Source organism: Paroedura picta, chromosome 16, assembly GCF_049243985.1.
Source record: "Paroedura picta isolate Pp20150507F chromosome 16, Ppicta_v3.0, whole genome shotgun sequence".
NCBI lineage: Eukaryota > Metazoa > Chordata > Lepidosauria > Squamata > Gekkonidae > Paroedura > Paroedura picta.
The window spans coordinates 8729583-8747642 of record NC_135384.1 but is presented as its reverse complement, the minus strand read 5'-3'; the positions used below and the strand labels follow the sequence as shown (position 1 = coordinate 8747642).

The following is an 18060-nucleotide window of genomic DNA, read 5'->3' as shown; positions in this document are numbered from 1 at the left end:
GTGGCGCACACAATGGCGTTCAACTCCACCCGCCCGTCCTCCGTGGAGCCTCCCTAAAAACCGGGGCCCGTTCAGATCGCTTTTGCCAGCACGGTTGCTCGCCGGCTCCCGGGGAAGCAGCTGCGGCTGCTCCTGGCCAAGAGTTAGTCAGTCATCCCGTTTTTGGGGGCTTCCCAAGACAAAGAGAAAGTCCCCTGGAAAAGGTGCGTCACCGTCCCCTCGGCTCTTGGGGGTGGGGGAAAGGAAATCCGCCCTGCCGTTTCCTAGTCCCGTGCAGAATGCGACCATGCGAACGCAACGCGAAACCCCCTCGTTTGGAAAGGCGATTTCAAAGCGAAGGGCGAGAGCCGTTTTGGGACCGGGGGGGGGGGGGGAGAGAAGATTTGGAGATTGTAAATCCCGGCGGGGGCGCCACGCGCCCCCTCCCCCTCCCCTCGGCCGCCCCCTCGAAAAGCAGCAACTTTTTCCAGAAGTCCGTCGGAACTTTCCCACGAGGGAAAAAAGTTAGCCAAAGTTTCTTCCAAGTTCCGGGCGCACATTTCTTCCCCGGGGATCTTCTTCCCATTCCAGAACTTGCTTCCAAAAGGAAGGCAGGGCGAAGCCGAACCCAAACGGAAGGAGAAGGGGAAAGAAACAAAAAAACCGAGAGACTCACCTCCAAGAAGACACCCCTCCGAGCGCGCAGCTTTGATTGGACGGACGGCGGAGAAACTTTCCCTGAACTTTGGTTTCCTTTTTTATAGAAAGTAATAATAATAGTAGGAATAGAGGAAAGCAAGGAGCAGGGGAGGGGGGAAGAGGGAAGAGAGAGGGAAAAGACCGACGGTTCCGTCCACCCCCCACCTTGAGGGTTAACTGCGGGCTTCTCCCCGGCGATCCTTTGCACTCTTTGGGGTCCGCCGGCGCCTGGGGAGCGCGCCGGCGGGAGCGCAGCGGCAACAGGCCTGCGTGGTATTTTGGAAAGGTGACAGTTTTTCTCAGGAATCTCTGGAATGAGGCCGAGGAATGGAGTGAGGCAGCCGTGAGTCACTTGCAGGGCGAGGAGAGGGGAGGGACCCGGGAGCCGGCGGGGGAGGGCCCGGGGAAGAAGGAAGCCCCGCAGCGGAGAAACTGGAAACCGCGCAAGGGCGGCCGGAGGGGAGAAACCGGATCCCGTGGCGCTCGGATCGCTGGCTTCCAAACAGGCGCACGCTGGTGTGCAAAGTTCTCCCCGGGTGGAAACAAGAAGCGATCCTAGATTGCGCAGGAGAGCTAAAGCAGGGGCAGGCTGCGAGGAATTGTGCTTTATTTTTATTTTTTTTTTTGGAGGGGGGGTTTCACCCCCTCCCTCCAAACATTCAGTCAAATAAATAATACACAAAGCTACTTGCTGAATGAATGAGAACTATTTGGCAGAGAGTTCTCCTGTGGATGCTGTGACACAGTTTACTAATGTCACAGGATTCACTTTTGCTTATATATTCCTACTGTTAGGAGGGTCAGTTCTTAGTCTGAGGAAGGGTGCTTGCCCTCGAAAGCTCACGCCTTGGATGAAGCTTGGTTGGTCTTAAAGGTGCCACTGGAGTCTGGTTTTGTTGTGCTGCTTCAGACCAACGCGGCTACCCGTTTGAATCTTGCGGAATGAATGAAAACCTATGAACAGTGGCACGAGATTCACAGGAAAATGAAAATTCATAGGAGTTTAAAGATTAAAGGAAAAGTGCAGAAACTAACCAAGTGTCACCAAAGTTCTGGAATGTAGGATCCCCCCCCCCTCCTAAAAATTCAGTGCATGGGCTTGCCAGGCTGCTACTGCCCCCCACCCGAGCTGGAAGGAGGGTTTTTAAAAGGGGGGGCTGGGATAATAATGGGAAACCGCAATGAATTAGAATGGTACACGAGGGGCTGCTTTATAAATGAAATATATAAATAAATTCCATTTATAAATAAATTGTGTTATTTAGATTGTTGTTGTTGTTGCTGTATTGGTTTAGGACAGGAAGGCATTGAAGATCATTGTCCATGGGGTTGCGATGGGTCGGACACGACTTCGCACCTAACAACAACAACAACAACAACAAAATGTTATATATTAATCCGTTCCATGGATCCCCCCCCTCCCCCATGTTGTATGTAAACTGCCCTGAGCCATATGGAAGGGCAGTATAGAAATCAAATAAATAAACAAACAAATAAATAATATGGTTTATTTCAGGGCAGGCTGCTGTATTTTGTTTGGATGGGATTTCTTTGCAATGTATTTGGAACGGAAGTGTTCGGGGGGGGGAATTTTCATGAAGGTGGTGGTAAAAAAGGGAAAGTGTCCAACAGAATTGTTCAGCAGGACTCTGGGTTCATCAGGATATTCGCAACCAGGGGTTCGTGGGCACTCTGGCGGGGGTCCATGGCCTTTCCCCTCATGTCTGCCACAAGCTGGGTGAGTGAGCTCTCATGGTTTCTTTGCCTGGGAAGGTGTGGAGCCTGCGTTCCTGCTCCCACCCTCAACTGCCTCCCCCCCCCCCCCAGCCTAGCCTATTAATGCAGGTGGTGATGTCACTTCTGGAGGTGTGGCCATCTGACATCACTTCCAGGGCGGAACCTGCAAAATTATTTCAGGGGCTTCTCCATGCTCAAAAGGTGGGGAAAGGCTGCTCTAAATAGTTAAAGGAACCCAAATAATCCTCCTTTGAAGCTACAGTCTTGGGCATTTTTCGCTGGTCCAGCCTGACCTTCTTATCGTCTTCTATATCTTCTTATAGAGTTTATTGTGGGACAGCAGACTGCTGGTCCTGTGCACTGGGCGTGACTCAGGAGGGCAGGGACTTCAGTGGGGCGTAATTCCATAAGAGTCAACCCTCCGGGGAATCTTATCTCAATCAACAGGAAATCAGCTGCAATAGCAAATCTCTAGGTCCCTTTGGAGGAAAGACTCATCAAATCCCAGCAGATTTATGGGGACCCCTGTTGTGGATGCAATCACAGAGTGGGAACTGCGATTCAAACAAAGGGAACTCGTTACGATATTGGTCAACTCGCAGGATCCGTCCTGCCACTGGGTCCAATCAAATGGACCAGTCGATGCATACCTGTAGACCTTGCAGCTGTATACAAGTTCACATGGTGGAGTTCAGTTCTGTGGCGTGATCTTAATAAAGAGCCCTTGTTTCACTCTAGGAGAGTGATTATTGAACCCACTATAGGGTAGTCAACCAGTGGTCCTCCAGATGTTCATGGGCTACAATTCCCATGAGCCCCTGCCAGCATTTGCTGGCAGGGGCTCAAGGGAATTGTAGTCCATGAACATCTGGAGGACCACTGGTTGACTACTCAAGGGGTTTTCAAAGCCAGAGGTGTTCAGAGGGGCTTGCTTGTTGCCTGCTTCTGCAGGACTTCCTTGGTGGTCTCCCAACTAAAGACTGACCACGGCTGACCCTGCTTGGCTTCCAAGATCAGATGAGCCCACAACATCCTGGTGGGTGAATTATAGCCTCCACGTAAAATGTTGGACCAGGGCTTCCTTAATAGATCTCCGGAGATGATTCATAGGGGAGGAGAGGTTCCCAGAACAGGTCATTTAGGGTTGCGGGGATTAACTCCTAAATGGAGCCACGCCCTCCCAAATCCATTAAAGGCATTGGGCTTAGAGGACTGTGCTTTGAATCGGTTCTGCTAGCAAATTGGCAGATCCTCCAGATGGTTCTATATGGGTGAGATGGGATTCACCTGTGCCGACTTGTCCATTGAGGTGTTCTGCTTGAGCTGGGCTTCCAGAACCTTCCTTGGAGCATGTTACCCCCTAGACCCCACAGCATGAATGACAATGCCCAGGTCTCTTGCTTCTTTAATTCCCAAAAATAATGTGTGCCAGAATGCAGACCAATTTATCACGGGTTTTCAAAAGTATTTTCTTCCGTGGCAAAACTATAAGATGGACAGAATACGTATCGGCTTCAAAAATTCTCCATTTCCCAACCCTGACTAAAATGCATCCCCATAGGCTTGCAACACAGAAGTAGGTTGCCAAGCTCCAGGTTATGGCTGGAGGTGTCCTATTACAACTCACCTCCAACAGAGATCACCTGAGAAAAAATGGGTGTTTCCACAGGTGGACTCTGTGGCCTTATACCCCACCGAAATCCCTCCCCTCACCAAACCCCACCCTCTTGAGATTCCACCCTAAAAATATCCAGGTATTTCCCAGCTCTGAACGGGCAACTCTCCACAGTGGGCAAAAAGCAAAATCTGTTAGAGTAAAGAATTCATTTACAGAGTGAACTGCGCTGTTTAAATTGCACACGACATGGCATTGTTGAATTTCCCAGAGATACCACCACGGGCATCTGTAAATGAAGAACCAGGAAGTCAAGACAAAAACACTGCAACAGTGCCGGGAGGGATAGATAGAACGAAGGTCTTCACACCCTAGCGACAGAACATTCCAGTAACTAGGGGCAGAGCAACAGTGGCCACGGAGTATTGCAAAACCCACAGTGGTGGTCCGTGGGCCAAAATACTTCAGGGCGTTGCGAAAAGCCAACAGATACAATTGCGCCTTTCCCATGGGATCCATTGGCCCTCTGTGTTTAGCCTGTTTTTCTTTGCAGGCAAATCTTTTCCCCAGAAAAACATTCAGAGTTTGGGTGGAAAACAGTATAATGTTCCAGTGAAATCTTACAGCACCATCTAATGGTGATGTGGCAAACTGCACCCTTTACTGATGCGCAAACATCCTGCACATGAGCTCATCTGCAGGAACTGCTTATGGCTTTAATGCTCATGCAGTCCATTGCAGTATCTTGACACACTAGAATATTCTGGGACACATAAAAACTCAGTCTTGGGGGCACTAACTGGTCGTTTTGGAAGTTTGGCCCCAGGTGAACTAAGAGCACATTCATTTAATGCTCTCCTCGGACAGTGTCTTTCAGGTCAGGGTCGCCAGCATTATTACTGGCCCTTGCTCTTGTGCTTTTAACAACAGCCTGGTTGGCTGTAATTGTTAGGACTTGGGTTGTGGGTTTTTATATATTGTTATTATTGTTTTATTGTTATTAGCCGCGAGCCAGCAAGCCAGGAGTGGCAGCTTAAAAGTATAATAATTATAAATACAATAAAATTAAAAGAAATATTCCTTTACTCAAGTGATTAAATTGTGGGATTTGCTGCCAGAGGGCGGAGTGATGACCACAGGCACGGGTGGCGCTAAAGGGGGATTGGATTCATGGAGGAGAGGTCTCTCCGTGGCTACTAGCCATGAGGACTAAAGGGAACCTTCTGGAATCAGTAAACCACTGAAAACAACACTGGAGAAAGTCCATAGCCTCTGTGCCCTGTTGCTGGCTAAGGTAACCACCGTGTGAGACAGGATGCTGGACTTTATAGACCTGTGGTCTGATCCAGTGGAGAATCTCATGGAGGGATATTTCGTATGGAACAGATAAAGGTAATAATTGGGGTAGACAGTTTATTTCTCAGCGGGAGTGCGCCTGAAACCTGCCTTTGGGGAAGCCACAAGTGCCCTCTGACCTGAAAGACCAATGCACTACTCTGAGCGGCAACAGTTAGTGAAAAGCGAAGGCAAAAACATGCCTTTGACATCTTATATTCCCTGGCAGGGGCTCATGGGGATTGGAATTCACGGACCTCTGGAGAGTCACAGTTTGGCCACCCCTGCCCTAGAGGCATTCAAAGCAGATGCTGCACATGAGGCTGTCTCAGATTTCGTTCACGAGAGGCTTGGCCATGTGGAAGGGCTGGACTCTGATGTGGGACCCAACATTTCAGTTTGCCGGAGGCCGCTGCCTTTCTCTGGGAAAGGATGGGGAGCACGGTTCCCTCTAATTCCCCCCCTTTTGGGCAAAGCGGTGCACATCCTGAACAGAACAACTGTGGTCTCAAAATGGGCTGTGGACCGCGCAATTTTGCTGCTGGGCGTGCCTTCCTGTGTTCATGCGCAGCTACCACTGGTGGGGAGAGGTTTGGAAAAAAGGGGCCCCTGGAAACAAACCAGGGCAGGAGTGCGGGCCTTTGTGGGGGAACAGTTGGCTAGTGATGCTGGCGGGTTCTAGAACTGGAATCCTTTTCGCTTTGTCCCAAGCTGACCTGCTATAGGGAGTCCGGGGACGTTGACAGGCTAGTCGAGGAGGAGAAGGTAGGAAGAGAGACTCTGAGATCTGCGAGGGGAGGGGTGGACCAAAGGGGACACCGAGGGGGGATTGGGGCTGTCGTGGCTGTCAGTAAGGATGCCAACCTCCAGGGGGGACCTGAGGACCCCCTGCAATGACAGATCTTCCCCAGACTAGAGATCAGCGCCCCTTGGAGGAAATGGCTGCTTTGGAGGGGGGACTCTGTGACATCACATCCCAAACCCCATACTTTTCGGGTTCTGGCCCCAAATTTCCAGGAATGCCCAAAGCAAGCTGGCAACCCTCTTCGTCAGCTGCTGGGAATTGGGGAAGGAAGGCTTTTGGAGGAATGATTCCGTAACAGGATGCAGCCCCTTGTGCCTCTCAATCCAGCCCTGTATTGCGGGATGCCTTGTGGGGGCAAGGAAAGGAAGGGGGGTTGGTGTTTGGGGGGGAGGGATATCTGAGCAGCAGGAAGAGATGGGAGGAGGCCCCGCCCCTGCCGGCTCTCTGTCTCCCCTCTCATCTTCCTCCTGCCTTTCTGCAGTCCAGGCATCCGGAGGAGCAGGGACCAGGCCAGGATGCAGCCGTTGGCGTGGGGGCTGTGGTGCCTGCTGCCTCTGATGCAGGGAGGGACTGCCTCAGCCGCCTTCCTACCCTTCAGCGCGGAGGGGATCTTCCGGGCTTTCAGCAACCTCCTGGAGCAAAACCAGGTAAGGCGTGGGGAGGGCAGGAGGGGGGATTCCAGGTGGCCCAGTCAAATCTGTCCCCTAAGAAAAGGATGTTCCAGAGCTTGGGGGAGGAGGGGGGGTGCATTCCTTTCAAGCAAGGGAGGATCCTGGCTAAGAGGTGCATCTGGTTAATGAGCATCATTGCGACTGTCTCTTTTCTGAACTTCTCCATCTGCCCTACATCAGCATCTTTCTTCCTGTCGCTCTCATCCCTTCCTCCCTGGCCTGTTTATAATGCACAGCAGACAAACCTGCCTTTTGGTGCCTACGCTGTTCTTATCTTACGCTGGGAACGGATGTAAACGTTTCTAACACCCGCCCTCCGCCCTTAGGAACCCCGAACCAACCCCTTTTCCAAAATCTTTCAGGAGAGACGGCTGGATCCTCAGCTGTTCGCAACCCTCTCATCTTGCGGCATTTTCATTTCAAAGGCAAATGAAGGTTTCACAAGGCTGTCTGATCCTAGATTTCGGAGCAGCCTTCCCCACAGTGTCTGTAATGAAACTGAGAAGATAGCATAGGCTATCCTTTTTTAGGGTTTTTGTGGGGTGGCATTTTCTGTTTCCCAAATTTTCGCTTCGATCTGGAGCCTGTCTGTTGTGGGGAGCGACACAGTTCCAAAATATTATATTGACTGTAAAAGTTGTGCAACCACGCCGAATTCCCACAAAGCATCCTGGGGCTGTTTCACAGTGCTGAAAATTCTCTAAGCGTTTCTGAGTCCAGACTGTTCGATGACGTGGGAGATCCTCAATTGCCGCGTTCTATCAAGAGCTCTGAAATCAATTGAGAGACAGCTCTCGGAAATGATCTGCCCTGCTCATTGTGGCTACAAAATCACACGCAGAGGCCTCAAATGTGTATTATTCTTGAACTGTTTTAAAATTAGATCTTTGGTAGCTGAATCCATTAGAAGCTTTCTGATCAACAAAAAGTTGATCAACAGTGGCTTACAACGGCCTTCCCTTCCTCTCCCCACAACGGACATCCTGTGAGGTAGGTGGGGCTGAGAGAGCTCTGACAAGACTGCTCTGTGAGAACAGCACTATTAGGGCTGTGACTAGCTCAAGATCACGCAGCTGGCTGCGCAGGGAGGAAGCGTGGGGAATCAAACCCGGCTTTCCAGATTAAAAGCCGCTGCTCTTAACTAATACACCCAGCTGGGCAGATCAGTTGACGTCTTTTTAAAAAGCTCTTTAAAATAGAAATACTATGAAAACTGCAGGTGTTAGGTGCTGTCTTAGAAGAGGCATTCCCATTGACCCTCTTACACGGGGGGGATATTTTTCCAAAGGTGGTACATGCTGTGACATGTACATGTGCTATCTAAAAAAGAAAGTATGCTCTTCCCCCCCTTCACACCAATTGTTTTATTAATATGCAAATGTAATTACTCTGAAAGTATACGATTAACTTGCCTTATGTAACCCCTTCCTCAAATAAGAAATACTCATTTTTAGGAGAGCTGCGAGAAGCCAAAGGCACAAATTTCCATGTTCCTTTTGAACAGATTGCATAAAACATGTGAAAACGTATGCACAACCTCACTGTTTTATTAATCAAAGCATGAACATGCAATTCTGGGAGGAGAGGTACATGGACATGGAAATGGCTATTAAATGATTTCGGGCCAACCAGGAATTAAAACATGACATGAATTCTGCCATGCGCTTGCTGGGATGTAATTTTCATGCCCAGCCATGTAACCCTCTGGAGACACCGTTCTGGGAGGTCCCCTCTGGAGACAGAATACTGGACTGTACAGATCTCTAGTGTCTGGTTTGAACAGCCAGCACTTTTCTTAAGGCGGGGATTTTCTCATCTTTGTTGCCGTAGGACTCATTGACCAATGAACAGTTTGACAGTACGTTGGACATCAGCAAGCTACCCCCTAACTACCACAACAAGGAGGAAAAGCAGCGCAAAATAGGGAATGCCACTCTGTACAGCCACCATGAAATCAACAAGGTGAGCAGTTGGGGAAAAAAACGGGAGTATATTAGTTCTTTTAAGCATATCTACCCTGCTTTTGAACTCTGGTGCTGGAGAAGACTCTTGCGAGTCCCTTGGACTGCAAGGCGAACAAACCGGTCAGTCCTAGAGGAGATCAGCCCTGCCTGCTCCTTAGAAGGCCAGATCCTGAAGAGGAAACTCAAATACTTTGGCCACCTCATGAGCAGGAAGGACTCCCTGGAGAAGAGCCTAATGCTGGGAGCGATTGAGGGCAAAAGAAGAAGGGGACGACAGAGAATGAGGTGGCTGGATGGAGTCATTGAAGCAGTTGGTGCAAGTTTAAATGGACTCTGGGGAATGGTAGAGGACAGGAAGGCCTGGAGGATCATTGTCCATGGGGCCACGATAGGTCGGACATGACTTTGCAACTAACAACAATAACCCTGCTAACACAGCCAGGTTGAGAGGGGACAATATTGTTGTTTATAAGTATTTGAAAGGGAGAAGGGAAGAGCTGTTCTTATTGGCAGCAGAGGATAGAACATATAGTAGTTTGTCCTTAAATGCTCTGCTACCCCCTCTCAATCCTCATCTTTCTGTCCATACTCACAGGTGACTGACAACCATACTGGCGAGATAATATTTTCAGAGAAAACGGTGACTTCCATCGAACAGGGGGAGGCCCTTCCAGAGAAGAAGAAGGTTAGTACGCCGCACATACACACCAGCCACACGTACAAACCAACCCGTTTTAGGATGTCTGTGACCTGATTTGGCTGCGTGTGAGGAGAGGGGGAGAGCCTGTGGGCTGGACAGCCAAGTCATTTTGCAGGCGTTTTCAAGGACCGAGCGAGATCACCCACCTGTGAACGCACCTGTGGGCAAGTAAGCCCTCCTGTCCTGCCATTTTAGGTGACAGGCTTGCGGGGCCAGTGTTCCCAAGATGCACCTGTCCATGCCTCCCAGAGAACAGTGCAAGAACATGCATGCCTTTTTAAGGAATTGAGAAAAACGGTGTCTGAAACAGAACAATAAACAAACTTGCTTGCTGTCATTTACTGCATTGGAAATTGTCCTGTTTCAGACACCAGTTATTTTCGATTGTGCTGGCAATTTCCCACTGTGTCTCCCACACTGTTGTAGCTTTTTAAGGAATTGAACATGAAGGTGAGCTTCATTCTCTTCTCCCACCCCAAACCCCGTGATCCTTCTTTCCTTCTCTTGTGATGTTCTCATCCCTTTTTTTCTAACCATGGCACACATCCTTAGTCCCAGGAGACCAGGGACCTGAATCTTGGGCCTTTTCCTCCCTCCCAGCACTGTGCAGAAGTTTTCCTCTGGTCCACCCCAATCGCTGTGGTAATATTACCCTTCTGGTCCATGTCTTTCCAGGTTCCCAGGTTAGTGGCTAGGCAGAAAGACCCAGATCCTGAGGCAGACAGGGAGTCGGATGGAGTCAGGTTCTTCACGGAGAGCCCCCCCCAGCCTAGGCCTAGGCTGACCTTTCTGATCTTCCGCTTCCCCCACCGCATCAAGAGTGAGCAGACGACTGACCGCTGGGCCAAGGAAGAGCCCATGAGCGATAGGAGACAGATGACCGACAGCCGCTGGTCCAAGGAAGAGACCATGAGCGATAGGAGACAGATGACCGACAGCCGCTGGGCCCAGGAAGAGCCCGCCAGCGATAGGAGACACAGGCTGCTGGCCATTCGGAACGGGCTTTTGATGGCCCCCCAGCCCATCAAGAAGAAAACCCTCCCCACCCCCCCGCAGCTGAAATTCATCCCACGAAAACGTCATTTCTTCTTCTTCTGGCGGAAGATATAAGGCGGGGAAGGCTTAATTCGTCTCAAGGCAGGGAGAAATGTGCTGGTTTCCGAGATATTTCCTGTTATTTTTATGGGGGGGAGGGCTTACCAAAAGGGGGGAGGGCTAGATTCTCTTCCATCTTGAAATAAAAGTCACCCCCCTTAAAAATGAAGCCTTGAATTGGAGGGATCTGTAATTTATTTGTTGTTGTTGCTGTTCAATGGATCGAAACAATAGGGCTACTACTGATTTCCAGTACAACGTTAACAAGCAGGGCTGTGGTGCATTTGCAGCTCGAATAGCTCAGGGTGCCAACCCCCAGGAGGGACCTGGGATCTCCTGGTAGTATCCAGGCAGTGCATGTCACTTACCCCGGAGAAAATGGCTACTTTGGAGGGTAGACTCATGCCATTGTATCCAGCTGAAGCCCCTCCCCTTCCCAAACCTTCCCCTCCCAACGTTCCGCACCCCGAAATCTACGGGTATTTACCCACTCAAAGCTAGCTGCCAACCCTAGCCTTGACTAATCCAAGGTAGAGTGATGACTGCAAATCTTGAAAGATAAGCAGAGTTGGCATTGGCTAATACTTGGATGGTCCACCCAGGACATCCAAGCTTGCTTTGCACAGGCAGGAAAGGGCAAACCTCCTCTGTTCCCCTCATGTCTTGAAAACCCTACAGCGTCACCATAAGTCCACCGTGACTTGGCAGCAGTTTCCACCAACCCCATGGCTCATTGGTAGACCACCTGCTTTGCATGTAGAAGCTCCCAGGTTCAACGCCTGGTTATCTCCAGTTGAAAGATCATGGCGTAGGGGAAAGAACTTCTCCGGAGACTCCGGAGAGCCGCTGACAGTCGGAAAAGATGAGACCGGCCTGGATAAAGAAATAATCACTCAATAGAAGGTAGCTTCAGGTGTCCACGCGAAACACCACTAGACCATTTCTATACACACTGCAAATCAGGACTGGACTGAAATGGATGACTTCTGAGATGACAGCTTGGAGTGTACCACTTCAGGGTGTTAGGGGAATATCGCCTATTTGAATATCCCCCCCTGTCCCTTTAAAAGTAATAAATTCCTTGATATTTGTAGAAACCAGCACCAAGAATGGACTGGCTATAGCATTTGTCCTTGATAGAATCCTCTATATCCAAAGGTGGTGTGTTGTTTTTTTAAAGAGTATTTATACTACTCCCCTCCAGCCCTCTGAAGTGGTCTACTCTACTCTGTAACCTCAAGATCCTGCCACCTGATTCATAGACCAAGCCCTGGATCACACTTGTAGGAGAAGTGCCTGGCAGGGCTTCAAGATGATTGAGCCAGACATCTTGGATAAAAACAGGCAGGGAAGAAAGAGGAAAAGAAACCAATTCAGATGCCAGCTTTTGACACAGTGTTGAGTAATGTAATGCATGGGCCACCACAGGACTGGAACAGAAGCAGAGATACCAGCCTCCAGGTGGAGCCTGGGGATCCCCTGGAATTATAGCTCATCTCCAGACTTCGCCAAGCCAAACTACTAGTGTCCTACTTAGCCCCAGAGCACCTAGTCACAGTCGCCCATGTGCCAGTCACCTCTAGACTGAACTACTGTAACTCACTCTACGCAGACCTACCCTTACCCTTGCTCTTGAGACTGCAACTGGTCCAGAATGTTGTGGCCAAGGTCCTTATGGGTACACCCTAGGGAAGACTTCCATCACTTAAACAATGCCACAAGTATTTTTTCAAGTATTGAAAAAGCCCATTGTTCGAAGACTCCAGTGCAGTTTTAACAGACGTACCCTAAGCCAGTGGATCTGTCTGTTTGGGTTCCATTACGACCAGACAAAATTGGCTATGGATTAACCAGACTGTTATGGCCCCTGGGCCAGATTTGATTCCTCCCAGCATTTGATAGGATAATAGGATAGGATAATACCTGACCAGAGGCAGCATTCATTCATTCATTCATTCATTCATTCATTCATTCATTCATTCATTCATTCATTCATTCATTCATTCATTCATTCACCCACCACTCCCAGCCAGAAACAACCCTCCTAATTATCATCCTCTTAGCCTTTTCTCTGTTTTGGGTAAATTGTATGCTTCCCTTGTGCAAATTAAATTGGATAATTGGATCCAGCTAGGGTCGCCATCTTCCAGGTTGTTCGCAGAGTTCAAATATGCGAGAGAGAGGTGTACCTGCAGCTTAAAAGAAAACAATAGTTTTATTGAGAAGAGAAACAATCTTTGTGAGTAAGAAAGGAGAGAGGGAGAGTCCTAACTAATGTACTGGAGGGGAAAGCAGGCAGGAAGTGTACTCAGAGGAGGAGAAAATGTCTAATCCAGCCAATCAGGACATAGGAGCGTGTTTGAAAAATACCAGGAAGTTCCTAATCTAAACATGCTGACTACATATCCCCTCTGAGTATTTCAACACAGGTGGCATGTGGAGATCACCGGCAATTGCTCTTTAGACAGTTAAGATTAGTTCATCTGGAGAAAATGACGGCTTTGGAGGGTGAACTCTATAGGGCCTTATATCCTGCTCTCCCCTCCCCAAAGCTCACCTGCCCCAGATCTCCAGGTATTTCCCAACTTAGAGATGGCAGCCTCAGCAACTGAGATTTTGGGTCTGGAACGCATAGGCTTCAGGAAAAATAGCTCTGTTTTGCACCACATGTTAGTTCTCTCGTTTGATCTCATCATACCAAAAGGGAAAGCTCAATATGGCGTTTATCAACTTGCAGGCAGCGTTTGATTCAGTTTCCCAAACAGAAGAAGTCCCAACGGTACCTCTGACCCTCGTATTCCTAATTAACAACTTGTTAAGCATTCCTCGTTGAAGTGCAATATAATTTCCGAGGTTTCTACGTCGGTTAGTCAGCAAGCAGGGGTACGGCCGGGCTGTGTTCTGGCTTCCTTCTATGTTCCTTCCTCTTAAGTTGGCTTCCACTGACCCGCATGCCCCTAAGTTGGCCACTAACCCGTTTCCCATGCTTTTATACGCTGAGCGCGCTCTCTCGCTTTCACTTCCTGCAGGCGGCATGAGTCAAACTTTAAAAACATTTGCTGAGTGCCAGTAAGTCTGAATGCTTTCCCGTCCTTGCCGTATTATCTTACACTGGAGCAGTCTGTGGCGTCGGAGTGGAGAACCGAACGGAAAAGAAGGGAATAGGTGCCTTTTCCTTTTCCTTTCTGACTGATAACAACCTCAATCAGGAGCAAGTTCCTGTATAAGATTTGCACTCAGGCCGTGCAGGAAGCATTCTGCCAGCAGTCACTGGAGAGAGAGAGAGAGAGAGAGAGAGAGAGAGAGAGAGAGAGAGAGTGTCCAAACCAATCAGGTAACACAATGATCCTGGCCAATCTCAAGCTTAGGTAGATGAGCCCACCAGCATCTGCAGGTGCTCCATCCCTGCTCCCAGGCCCTTTGCCTGGCTCAGCATGCAACTCTAAACCCCTATCCCAGTTTCCTCTCTTAAACCTTGCGGCAAGAGAGTGGATCTGCTGGAATTCTAGCTATCCCCCAGGACTGGAAAAGCTGTCTTGATAGCCCAGCGGCCTTTAATGTGTTCGCTTCCTCCCCGACAGGTGTGTGAGAACGACAATGATTGTCAAAAGGATCAATTCTGTTTCCGGTCGCTGCTTGCATCCCGGTGTCAGCAGTGCAAGGCTAAGGATATGGTGAGTACACCGGAGTAAAGACAGAGATTCAGAAAACCTTTATTGGCATAAAATCCGATGTGCATAGACAACAAAAAGTAAAAATTCCGATCAGAGGCATATGAAAAACAATGAAAGTACCTTGTAACAGAGTACATCGGGGTATGCTTGACAGAGCATTGTTTGCATGAGGCTTCGATGCTGCATCCGTCATGGGAACATGTTCTTTCCCCTGAAGGGAAGTGCTGAACATGGGAGGTCCTGTGACTCCCACTTGCCAGCAGGCTACGCCATCCACTGTGTAACGCACGCATGTCATAATGGCCTCTGGTTTTTCTGACGCAGCAAATTTTTCATCTCCATGGAATGTTCTCCTCCTGATTCCGTGTGTACATCTTGAAATTGAAGCATGCAAACGGTAAAGTCGGAACCGGCATAGACTGGGACATGACGATGCAGGGACTTTAAATGTAGACTCAACATTTAATGACTTTAAGTGACTTTAAAAGTATTGCATGAAGGAACAGAAGCTACGGCTCCCCCCTGGTGATATTGCCTCCTGGAAGGTTAGGTGTCCGCAAAATGTAATATGATAATAATCTGAAATCGAATATTATAATAATATAATCTAATATCCGAAAAATGTTCAGATTATATTAACCCTCGTTGTGCAGATTTATAAAGTGAAAAAACATAGACACAGCCCACATGATACAGAGTAGAGAAAGCAGCCAGTGAGATTTAAAAAATTCTGTATGAATAACAAAAATAGATGTCCACTTATCAAATGTAAGTCTCCTTCTCCACAGCTGCTTAAAAGCTCTAGTGTGTGTCAGTAGCTTCTGAGCATGTACAAAAGCTTAAATGTACAGAAGCTACTGACACATACCATATCACTCTGGGGTTTCTCAAAGCCTGAAGAATGTTTCAGGGGTTTCTCAATGGTAAAATAAAAGTTGAGAAAGGCTGGAATAGACTATTGGGGTGTTTCAAGGAATTGGGGTACAAGCTCCCTGCACCTCGCTTGTTCTGTCTCCTAGACTTGCCTAAAGGATGGCGAATGCTGCTTGGGTTACCTGTGCGTATGGGGCAAGTGCGCAGAAGGTGTGAGCCAAGGAGAGAGTGGGACGAGATGCGACCCAAACAGAGACGAATGTGCTTCAGGATTGTGCTGTGCCACCAGCAGCTGTGAGATACCTTTACATGCTTCCCCTTTTGCTCTCCCCGGAACTCATGGCAGATTAGTGATGCAATAAAAGGGATGGCTTTGGACAGTCTTATTACCCCAAATGTTCCTTGCTGGGTGGCATGGCTAGGCATTAGATTTCGTGGATGCATCCTCTGCAAAAAGGCAATAACCTTTGTGGCCACTGAGTTTTACTGGCTTCCCCTTGGCTCCCATGGACCCTCATCCGGTCCTTTCAGTTTTGATTACTAGATCTTAATCCTCTTTGGGGGACGTAAGGACATATGTCTGCAGCAGGAGTCTTCAGGCTTTTCGTTTTTTAGCACTGTTGGGTATGACTACAAAATGGCTGCCGCAGGAGGGACCGCCAACTCCAAAATGGCTGTCACAAGAGGCGGAGCCAACCACAAAAGGTTAGGAAGTGAGGTCCAAAATAAGTGTAACAGCAGCTCTTCAACACTTCGGGGCCGAAAGTCTGTTTGGGAGGATGCCTTTAAAAGAAACATTGTTTGAAAATATTTTTATGCATACAACAATTTACCATCAGATGCAGCAAAGAGCCTTATGTTTTGGTGGCACAAGATGCTGAAGCAATGGTTAAAAAGTCAACACAGGGAATTCAGCCTCCAGTGAGTAATCAGAAGTCCTGGCAGGCATCAGAAAGGGTGCCAGCGGACTCCATATTGAGGACCTGTGATCCTAACAATAGTTTTGAGAAATTCTTGCCTACATTTCCTTGAATCTCGCTGAGAATTAAGCCAACATTTCTTGACTATTCACGGATTACAGCAGAGAACTTCTCCTGCAGAAACCCCATTAATTTCAAGTAGGGCTAACAGAGGGGGCGTTCGGCACTTCTTTTGATCGCTGCATTTTGCACATGTAAGGGTTCCCAATTTCTGTCCTATCTCCTTGCAGCTTTATCATTTCCAGTCTGCGCTGCATATCCGAAAGAAGGAGAAGCATGCCAAACACCTAGCACAACCTTCTTTGAGCTGATGGGCTGGGGTAACCAGCCGGCATTTGCCAAATCTGGGCAGTATTGTCCATGTGCCCAGGGCTTGCAGTGCAGAAGTAAAAGGTAAGAGGATTAATTCTGTCAAAAGAATCTCCTTCCTTGTTGTGTCACTTAGTTCTAAAATGAACAGAAAGCTCTTTTAAAGTGGCTCCTGCCGTTTCAATTAGCAGATTCTCGTTTACTCCTAGTTGTGGCTGGATTGGGCAGGTGGGATTTAATTCCTGATTTTTTTGCATACCATTTTTAGAATGTTTTTTTTCCTATCGTTGCAATTGTGTGTGATCGAAAATAAAAATAATAATGAGAAATGGCTTTGCAGCTGCAAAGAGAACATCAGTCTGGCAAAACTCCTGCCACCTCAACAGAAAGCGACTGAAAATGCTGATCACGTTGGCCGTTCAGTCGAATCCGACTTGTGGCGATCCTATGGTTCAACTGTTGTCATGATTTTTGATCTTGCACTCTTCTTTTAGTTCTATAATACTCTGTCCGGTGTCCATTTTGATTGCATCTAACCACCGTGATGTCAATCTGGTTTCCTTTTTCCACTGACCAATCCTAGCTTAATTGCCTTCTCCGTTGAGCTGACATAGTGAGATAGTTTCGTGCTTTTCGCCTACCAGTGATATATTAGGATTTATGCGCTATAGTATTTCCTTGTTTGTAACTTTTGCTGTGTACAAAATCAGTGGAAGCCTTCTCCAACACCAGAAATCAAACAAATGGACTCTCCTCTTGTCTGTTTTCAATGTCCAATTTTCACAGTTGTAAGTGGCTATTGGAAATACGATAGATCAAACTAATCTACATTCGGTAATCAGGTTTATGTCCTTGTTTTTTCACGTTTGGTTCATGTTCGTCATGGCTGAACAACCCAGAGCAATTCGACATTTTATTTCCATGATGAAAATAGCCCTGGGACTGCAAGCATTTTGCTGTTCTGAGCAAGGCATGCGGGCACTTACGATCTCTAACCAACCACAAATTGGGTCTGAGAAAAGAAGGGCAAACAACACAGAGGACACAGGAATGCAACAGATCTGCACCGGGATGAAATGATACTACATTTGTATGTTTCCCACTAATCCCACTTCTGCCACCGTGTTCCCTTCCCTCCTAGATATGCCGTTTCTACATGTGAAAAGCCAGAGAACAGCATGGAGATCAACAGCCTCGGTGAACAGCTGCCTGTTTTACAGCCTATCCTGTTGAACCGGGACAAGGAGGAGGCTTACTACGGTGACTCGAGGCCAGATGGGCAACTGGCCATAGTCAGCCTGCCCAGAGGCCTTTATTCTATGGAAGATGCTGGGTTGAGTGAAGACTACGAAGAGAAGAGACTGTCTCCATGGGAGGAAAGGGACGATCCCAACCGGTCGGATTTCCAGGAACTCGAGCAGCTGGCTGACCAAATGGGACAGTACTTTGGACCCGGCTTTTACTAACTTCGAGGTTTTTTTGTCTGAGACTTTCACAGCTTGCTCCTCCTCCTTGCCATCCTCATCTTTCCCCTCTCCCACTTTGGCCTTGCCCCTTCTATCCCACTGACGCCTACGTTGTGCATGACAAACGTTTGTTTTTGTTAATAAAAGCATTAATGTGA

At 48.3% G+C, this 18060-nt stretch overlaps 2 protein-coding genes across 5 annotated transcripts in view; one reads left to right on the top strand and one right to left on the bottom strand.

Annotated features, from left to right (window-relative positions):
• Nucleotides 1–1229, bottom strand: part of TEAD2 (TEA domain transcription factor 2) — a 15214-nt gene extending 13985 nt beyond the window's left edge. The window contains exon 1 of one of the 2 annotated variants that reach the window (XM_077314918.1): nt 844–1229. The gene's annotated coding sequence lies outside the window, so the exon portion shown is untranslated. Of the gene's footprint in view, nt 1–655 lie in introns of both variants that reach the window. The other variant, XM_077314917.1, reaches the window with a different exon arrangement.
• Nucleotides 70–18060, top strand: DKKL1 (dickkopf like acrosomal protein 1). Of its 3 annotated transcripts, none has more exons than XM_077314921.1 (8): nt 70–203; nt 6652–6817; nt 8672–8803; nt 9401–9490; nt 14182–14274; nt 15294–15441; nt 16358–16520; nt 17578–18060. In XM_077314921.1, the coding sequence occupies exons 2-8, from the start codon at nt 6686–6688 to the stop codon at nt 17900–17902; spliced, it is 1083 nt and encodes a 360-aa protein (XP_077171036.1). In that variant the 5' UTR covers nt 70–203; nt 6652–6685; the 3' UTR covers nt 17903–18060. The 3 variants fall into 3 exon arrangements, with proteins under 3 accessions (XP_077171036.1, XP_077171034.1, XP_077171035.1); XM_077314919.1 differs by lacking the exon at nt 70–203 and adding an exon at nt 978–1021; XM_077314920.1 differs by lacking the exon at nt 70–203 and adding an exon at nt 6078–6130.

Bases quoted from the DNA above. Each gene is read 5' to 3' on its own strand.
- DKKL1 (XM_077314919.1), top strand. From the start codon at position 993: ATGAGGCCGAGGAATGGAGTGAGGCAGCC. The intron at 6,818-8,671 runs GTAAGGCGTGGG...TTGTTGCCGTAG, and splicing joins ACCTCCTGGAGCAAAACCAG to GACTCATTGACCAATGAACA. The intron at 8,804-9,400 runs GTGAGCAGTTGG...CCATACTCACAG, and splicing joins GCCACCATGAAATCAACAAG to GTGACTGACAACCATACTGG.